The sequence below is a fragment of the Atta colombica genome, unplaced genomic scaffold, assembly GCF_001594045.1.
Source record: "Atta colombica isolate Treedump-2 unplaced genomic scaffold, Acol1.0 scaffold13, whole genome shotgun sequence".
Taxonomy (NCBI): domain Eukaryota; kingdom Metazoa; phylum Arthropoda; class Insecta; order Hymenoptera; family Formicidae; genus Atta; species Atta colombica.
The window spans coordinates 852019-861172 of NW_017259217.1; the positions used below are offsets into that span (position 1 = coordinate 852019).

The following is a 9154-nucleotide window of genomic DNA, read 5'->3' on the forward strand; positions in this document are numbered from 1 at the left end:
ATAATATCGCATATAGTATAATAGCGCAATAAAATAGGAAATTTATTATATTATTGCAATTTTTAAATCAGCACAGAAGTAGCGATTGGAAACCACGTTTAATATTAGTTAGTATTAATCATATAGTATTAAAATTAATACATGACTTCTCCAAGTGATAAAATTTTATTGGTAATTAAAAATTATACCTTGTTATTCGAAGAGATATAATGTGAAATTTTGAAAGTTCGTTTTATCATTATTATGACATCATTATTATGATTTCAACTGAATATAATAGTAAAGAAAACATTACGTTTAAACTTACTCCGAAGTACTTTTCGCTCGTATTTGATATTTCTGCTGTTAACCAGCTGTGTAAAATTGATTATTGCTTCTGGAAAGTTTTGTTCCCTATAATTCATTTTGTGTCTTCATTCAATGCGACGTTCAGAGTGACATTCTCGCATGAATATTATCTAACGGTGGGCTGATTGCGCGGAGAAGCGCAAAGGGATTGGAAACTGGAGGAGAACGGATTAACGTTGAGTAACGCCGTGGAGAATTCGCGATACGAAAGTCGCGGATAAAGTTCTCCAGCCACTTGAGAGGATAACTGGCGACGTTTGGAAGCGCCTAAAGTGTCGCTGGTAAGAGAAAATGGGACGGATTATGCGAGTCGGCTGCCGCGCCGAGATTCAATATTTGCCGCATCAGTCGCGAGCGCGTCTCCTCGTGTAATCACGGCCTAATCAAGAGCGACGAAATTCAATTATATACTCACCGAGTTTCTGGCAATAGAGCGTAACTAGCGTATGATAGCGAGGCGAGGCCCGGCGCCGGCGGAAACGAGCTGAGCCGCGCGGTCGACGCGACTGCAGCAGTTGGCCTTTCGAGATCGTAACAGCGACAGCCAATTATATCCGTGCTCTCGATCACCTCGCTGAGATGAATAAACTGCGCCCGCACAAAAGCGTGATAATTCGTAGCGCTAGTTACTTTTCGAACGCTTCGGTTCGTTTAAAACCCGTTTGAACGAGTTTGACAAATTTGGGATGGCGCGGGCGCGGCGATGGGAAACGACCGGGTTCATCCTGCGTACGCATGGCTGAGCAAGGTAATTGCAAATTACGTTTTTAATTCCGACAAATTCTACCTTGTCTATCTCGTGCATAGGATATTCACGTTGCGCAAATTATCGTGATTAATTTGTTTCTATATGGACATTCGTGAACGTGATGTGGTTGAAATAAGCAAGTTCTTAAACTTGCGAAAATTAGATGATATCGCCTTGAGAAAATTATTTCCTTGTCGTCGATTCAACGCAAAAGTTGTTGAACCGATAAACAATTCTCGTAACTCTCCGGGGTGTCCGCGACGATGATACTTTGCTTCAAGAAGTTTATTGCCAGCTTACTCACAGTTCAAAACACTTAACTCAGTTTATCCAAGATAAGTATAAATATTTACGCATTAATCGATCGATTTTCTCTCTCTGCACTCTCTTTATCTTTATTTATTTTTCGAATTAATATATTTGATAGCACTCGGTTAATGAGTAATACAATAGAATATCAAAGATAAAAGCTTAATATAAACTTTCTAACTGTTGAACTATTTTACATACATAGCGTAAAATTTTACACATTTTTTTTTTATTAGTTAAACTGTAATAAAATATTCGTATTTTTTCTAAACTTTATTAATATTTTCCAAAATGAAAAAAATTACTTGTATTGCCGTTCTACTCAACAACTCATTTATTGTCTCAGTATTGCGATGCATTCAGTTAATCGAATAAAACGAACCAGCCTTTTGGCAAAAGAATTGCATTACGCGATGCATGTACCATTTTCCTTTGTTCATTGCGTGCTATTATCGCGACGTTACAATGAAAAGTTCTTTGCAGTACAAATGATGAAGAGATTTTCTTATTTTCTTAGAGAGAGAGAGAGAGAGAGAGAGAGAGAGAGAGAGAGAGAGAGAGAGAGAGAGAGAGAGAGAGGGGCGCACAGAAATTATTGATGTGAGAATAGGTTATTTCTGCGATAATAAATGTCAAATAGTAAGAAGTAATGACATAACATTTCGTTAATTTCACAACTTTCTTTCCGCAATTTGTTATGTAATTTGCACATCTGAGACTATAAATAATTCTTTTTATATCAGTCAAATTTTATGTATCATACAATAGCTGTGCTCATTTAATTAAAATCTCCCGGCTTTTTTCATTAACTATACTTGCGTATTTGCGCATTCTCGCACTCTTGCTCTTTAATGAGAAACCATTACGCATTGCAAGCCGCTTTCTAACGAGCATAATTAATAGTTTAGCATAATATGGTAACTACTCATGCAAGCAATGATAATATTATTATTATTATCATTATTATTATTATTAATATCATAATTACTTCTATGATGTATACAAAATGTTTTTTGTTACAAACATACAAACGAACGTTGTACTTACATATTCATTTCCATTAATGTTCGCTATTATTTTATTTTAATTATTTTCTTCTCCAATTATAATTTTTTCACAAAGAATTTGCTTTAAATTTGTTAAGAAAAATTACATTAACAACAATTTCACTTCATACAATAAAATACATAACATAAAATCTAATATGCTGTAACAAAAAAATCGACTGTATATATCGATTTTTATTCATCACGAAGGTAATTTTTTTAAATTTCAACTTCCTCTTTGTTTTTTCTGTCGTAGAACATGGCAACATTGTTTCTTGAATGATAATGCGCGACAAGTCGGTTTTGTCAAGGAGATTCGTTTTTTCGTTCTCTTCTCGATTTTCAGCATGCAAGAACAATCGACACATTGGAAACAAAGAATACGTATAGTGCTTTAAGATACGTCGCCGCGAACGAATGTCTTCTCTCCTTCAGCATCGAAATTGCCACATTTACACAGTTTCTTTCGATTTCTCGTGTTTCAGAAGTACACTGCCACAACATGCCATACGGCGGCAGCGGCAAGAACAGTGACACATACAACCAGAACGCTCTGGAGGAGGCCACACGATCGGGACCGTATTTCGACAAATCAGCCTCAAAGAACGTGACCGCTCTGCTGGGAAAGACTACATACCTCAACTGCCGTGTCAAAAATTTGGGGAACAAAACGGTGAGTGAGATAAACATATATTCTCAAAGAAAAGAATCCATATTATTCACTAGTATCTTTTTTACTTATTTATATCCAAAAATAATTATATTACAATTTCCTTAGATTGTTTATAAATTAATGATAATGATAATAATGTCGTATTATAATAGCATGATATTTATAAATATATTTATAAAATAACTCGTTGAGAGAAAAGTGTTGGGGAACGTTATGAAATTGCAAAAAAGCAATCTTATTATGTAAAACTTTTTAATAATTTTATAATTTTAAAATCGCAACGTCATTGCGCTCTAACTATCTTCTTTTCCAAGAAAAAAAAAGTTGAAATTTTTTTACTGGAAAAAAAGTATTGGGAAATCTGAAAGGATAACAAAAATACTAATATTAAAACTAATATTAAATAGTTACGGAGACGAATCCAACTCGTTTATGTCACTTAAGTCAAAAGTGAATGATGAAGTGAATGAAATGAATCCAGTCAATTCGAATAAAGTCTCGGGATAAAGTCTCATTAATGGCAAGATACTAAAAAAAATAGTACGTTCGTGAGAGTAGATTAGAGACGATGGAAAAAAAAGTGGACGACACCTATGTAAACACCGATTTTAACGTTTCTCTAGCCTAGTCTGTGAGTGAATAAGGCGAAATATTGAGTGTCAATATTTTATCGACACAATGGAGCGTCACCTGTCCCGGGCAAACTGCGGGGGTTACCGGAAGTGCACTCATGCACCAGCGCGACACCATGGTCTCTCGACAATACCATTGAACGAAGTATGCAGGTGCTTTTGGTGTGTGTGTGTGTGTGTGTGTGTGTGTGTAATGTTTGGCCGTGGCAGCTGTGCAATTAGGGCAGCTAACGGAGCTTTGCGCAAGGCAAATAAAATTATAGAATGTGGCATTATGAGTGGCGTCGATAAAATTTGGATTGATCTCGCGTCTCAGCCAGCTTTTTCCACGAGCGAGCAGAAATTCGTAAAAGCAAAATCACGTAATGCTCGTGTACTCAAAAATTAATGGAGTGAATCTCGTTTGTTTTATTATGTCATTGCGTTTCAATCACGTTTTCGTATTGTAGAACTTTCCCTTTAAACACATTCGTCATGAGGTATAGTCTCGTTAAGCACTAATGGAAGGTATTTTGTGCCATTCGGTATATGCATTAAGCGGACGTCACATATACGTGTTGGGGACGGTATGATGGCAGATGAATTCATCGCTAAGGATTAGATATAACTCAGGGATAAGCGAGGGAAAGATTGGTCTGGCCATAACTCACGTAGTCATCTCTTTTTGCTCGTGCCTCATGGGAGAGATTAGATCTGGGATTATATATATATTCATGGTTTCCTACCGATTTATAGTTACCGGAGACATGAAAGTGCGGTGTTAACGTTGTTGACTCGTATAATTTGCTCGCACGAACATATGTCAATTCGTTATTTTATCAAATCCAAATATTAAAGATTAATAATCCATATTTCTTTAGATTTTTTTGGAGTAAAATCTTATTCTAAAGAAAAATTGAACTAGTCTTGAAAAAGAATAGCTCAATTTTCAATCTTTAAGAGTGAGACTTTACTCTAGAGATTCACTCTAAAAGTTTTATAGATTAATGTATTAGATCACTTTTTATAATCTGTCTAAGATTTAAAAAAGTTACATTTAATTTCTACAACGTAGATATTAGAATGTATTAATGAGTTAGAAACAAAATCTACTTTTATTCTATAAAGATTGAAAGTACACCAATAGAAATTATTTAATAGACTTTTGATTTAAGTTTAAAAATAATTAATCTTTAAGATCCATTAACTAATTTGTGGGATGTTGCAAACGTTCAATCGCATTTTCTGTATTTTATAAAAAACGAAAGAAACGCTTAAGAAATGTTGGGACATAATACTTTGTAACAATTGAATTGGTAATGCACATCAGTTTATACAGCGATGCAGCTGCTTAGGCAGCAAGAAAGGGAGAAAACGTACTCGGTATCAGAATCGACCGACTTTCGAATGCGACGTCCAGATTTATCGTTCTTGTGTGAAACCGAAGATCATACAGCGCCTGAGCTAGATTTATTGGATGAAGTGTACGTCCGTCTCAACGAAGGAGAGGAAAGCCGAGGTGCGGGGTTCTGATACGGACGTGTTCTACGGCCCGTGCTTTACTTAATCTATGAATTGCCAAGTACCGCAGAGTTCGACGTTCAAAAAGAGGCGCTGATTCATTCATATGTATGCCGCGTAACCCAGTTCGAAATCAATTCTGCTCGAGAGGTGTGCGGCGTTTGCATCGAAACTTGAACGCGGCTGGCACTAGATATCGGCTGGCACTCGCGAGTGCGTTGACTATTTCTCATGAACACGTTCTCTCGCGAAAGCTCTCCAAAAAAATATTTCAAAAAGCATCTAGTATTGACGTTATTAATCTGAAGATCTGAAAATGTACAAACAGCTTACAACAGCCTTCTTTCTCACAATGTATGTACTTTGAACTAAATTTTTTTCTTTCAGTTAAATTTTAGATTAACTTTTTTAGGTTACATTTTAGATAAAGTTTTTATCTAAGTGATATCTAAGTGAATCGTTTTTCTTTCATTTCTATTTCACACTCATTATTGCGAAATCACATGTGTGCCGCATACTTGTTCTCAGAAAATTTCATTTCTATGCTAAGCTTATTTCTACATCGGCAATATCGATATTATTCATACTTATTTTACCGATTAATTTAATACAGTATGAGAGTTGTGGATATTTGATTTCTAAATCGTGTTTACTATCATCGTTCGTTGAAGCTATCATTAATTTGACCTGATGATACATTGGAAATCTGGAGTCAAATCAAAACTACGTAGGAAGCTATACTTGCTAGAGCTGAATTACATTAAATGCTTAAATGTTTATTGGAAAAAATCACACTCGCAAGTAAATAAACGAGTAAATCTTCTTATTCATTCGTCTTTGAAATTAAAATAAATAACTCGTTTTATTATCGAGAAAAACATACTTTGGAGAAGCTTAACATGATCCGTGCATAAAAATGGGAAAAAGACAAAGAGAAAAGATGGATTTTCCGTAATAGGTTTTTACAGCACTCCTTGGAAGCGGGAAGAACAAATGCCTGAAGAGAATTTCTTTCCGTCATTGCAATGAACATCGATTAGGGCGATGGATTCGATATAGATGGGACGATTATCGTTGTGTCCACCGATTGACTTACATTAATTCACGATCAAAGCCTTCAACGAGCTGAAGCAAAGTGCTTTCGGTCGGAGACTTTTTTAAAACTCTAAGAAACCAGTGCAGGACATTGTTATGCAAAAAGATGAAATCCTTTGTAAACGAAAGCTCATAATGAGCGAATAAAAGACGACGCAAGCCGAGGCTGCCTATCGAGATTTCATTGATTACGATACGCCACGCGCTCATGAGACAAGGATTCTTGTTTGATGACCGTTATCGTCCTGGAAACGCAACTTGACTCTTCGCGCTCCAATTACTGTCGAGAGCCAGGCTTGCTAGTTGACCCCTTTCGCTTATCGTGCATATCGACGAGAATACGGATATCTCTTTTTAATTGCTGATGTAATAACATCCAGTGAATCCCATTAAATGCTTTTAAGGAAATGACTCTGTCATTAATATAATAAAGGCATTCATCAATCAATCACTTTATTATATTACACGATTCTATATTCTTCTGTAAGTATTCTTCATCCTTCCATTTCTTTTCAAAAATTATTTTTTCAAAATATACATCTTAAATGTGTCTTACAGTATTTTTTATATTTTAAATCAAATTTAATAATTTGCATTAAATTTATTACAGTTTTTTAAGATTAAAATTTGGGGGGATTAATGCGTTTCAGATGGATTGCGTTGAAAGTCCGACAATAACAGCGCGCAATCATATTTCTAAAATAAATTCATTTCAATTAGAATACATACGTATTAGTTTCAACATTTAACTTTGACCATCAAGTGGCACTTCTCGTATTTAGATGACGTACTCGTATAAAACGATCTTAATTCCAATCTCTATTATTGTTTAATAATTTGCCAGATTAAATGTCAGATTTTTTTTATCAATCATTCATTATCCTTTTCGTATATGTTCTATATTGTGGCCAATTTTGATGCATTACACCGATCTTTGTCATTGTATGTGTACACGATCAACCCACCAATTTCATCAACTTGCTCAACTCGCAATAGCTTCAACATTCTCAGGCAGTGCACGCAAGCTCGCTATCAACGTGATACGAAAGACGAATACACGTGCGAATGTTCGAATGAAACGATAACGAAAAAGAGAGCTTCGGTTCTATTGCGTTTCTAACATCTTTGACTGTTGCGAAGGACGACGCCGGTCATCCGCAACGAACAATCGGCCTCGTTCCTTTTCCGTGAACGTACATCGATTGCAAGGAGTGCCCTCAAGCTAAAAAGACGCGTCCCTCGACAATAGTTTTCTATCGACCTTATAATCTTTGCAATCGCAAAGAGTCTCCGTACCATATCGATTTCGAGCTTATCAATTGGTGGGCTGATCAACCGAGCATTTTGCCACGTTATTGATTTATTATTTCAAAATATGTAACATTATATGTCATAATTATATAAGATAATTATTTAAATATATATTAACTTTTATAGTCCGTATGTTTTTAATTTTAAAGGCTTTAAATTTAAACGCGCTTTAATCTAGTTAGTTCGGAAAGGACTGATGTTAATAATTCCACACTTTATTTCGGCGTCGATTTCTCGATGTGATAATTAATCAGTATTAGCCGAGGAATTGAGGAAGAGGCCACGTGCGTTATAGTGTTTTATGCGTCTGCCAACGCTAGGAAAACCACGTGTAAATCACAATTTCGAGTTACCGCACTATAAATACCTCAGTAAATCAAACCTGTCCGCATAACAAAGTTAAATATGATTTATCGCGACTTTGAAATTGCACCGAGCCTTATTTAAATTATCGCTATTTCGTACATTTTGTCTTAGTGATGCTTTATTCATTTATCTCATTATCGATCACTGAGAGTAGAATTGATTAAATAATTCGGTCTTGTTATATTGGTATATAATAGCGCAATCCAATTTGCGCGTGGGATAATGAGAATCGGCGGTAATCGAATATTCCTTTTGACCATGCGGAATTTATTTCATTTGATACGAGTGCCAAACACAAAAAACACACGTCATGTAAAACGATACAAGAATCTATATAATTGCTGTGACAATATTGCAAATATAGCTTTGCAAATAGATTAACCCTCCCTCCTCCTTCCCTCCCCTTCCCCAGCGCGCTGCGCTGTTTCCGAAAATTAGTGATATTAATTACGCGTCCGTTTGACCTCATGAATTTACAAATGCCGAATGTTGAATTAAATCGTGCAATACGAATCGATTTGTTGTCGCGCAGCTTCAAAATCAAGAGTCAGCAGACATATGCGGAAGGAAAAATGAAAATATGCTTCTTGTTATTTTGTTAAAATAACAGACGTACTTTATCTCGCCATACTTTGCAGCTCTGATGCGACTCTTGCTGCACGTGTCACGTATACATTAGCGCGAGTTACTTTGTCTCGAATATATATTCCGAGGATATTTCCGAGGTGTCCTGAGAGGTGCAATCTCCGCGGGGAGTAGAAGACATGAGATACGTACTAGATCCTTTCGAGAAAGTACTAGAGCGTGAAACATCATTTGCTTATGTGAGGATCGACAATACGCATTTTGCCGTTGAGTTGAAGCTTTACTGATTACGAGTCGTTTCCGCTGTACTTTGATTCTCCCCGTTTTATCAGAGAAGGTAATATCATCTTTTCGCTTAACTTTGCAGTCTGATGGCTGTGATACACGTACACGATTCGCCGTGTTTCGTTCGTGCCTAGGCAATTCTTAGTTGTAATCAAATGTATACAAATGCAAAGCATTCAATCCCGATTTTCGTGTAATCTCTTTCTCTCTCTCTCTCTCTCTCTCTCTCTCTCTCTCTCTCTCTCTCTCTCTCTCT

At 36.0% G+C, this 9154-nt stretch overlaps 1 protein-coding gene across 4 annotated transcripts in view; it reads left to right on the top strand.

Moving 5' to 3' along the window:
• LOC108684293 (tyrosine-protein phosphatase Lar-like) overlaps nucleotides 1-9154 on the top strand; it is a 320687-nt gene that overhangs the window by 188157 nt on the left and 123376 nt on the right. For all 4 annotated transcript variants that reach the window (XM_018188539.1, XM_018188540.1, XM_018188542.1 and 1 more), the window contains exon 3: nucleotides 2937-3124. In XM_018188539.1, the coding sequence (XP_018044028.1) occupies nucleotides 2937-3124 (188 nt within the window). The remainder of the gene's footprint in view (nucleotides 1-2936; nucleotides 3125-9154) is intronic.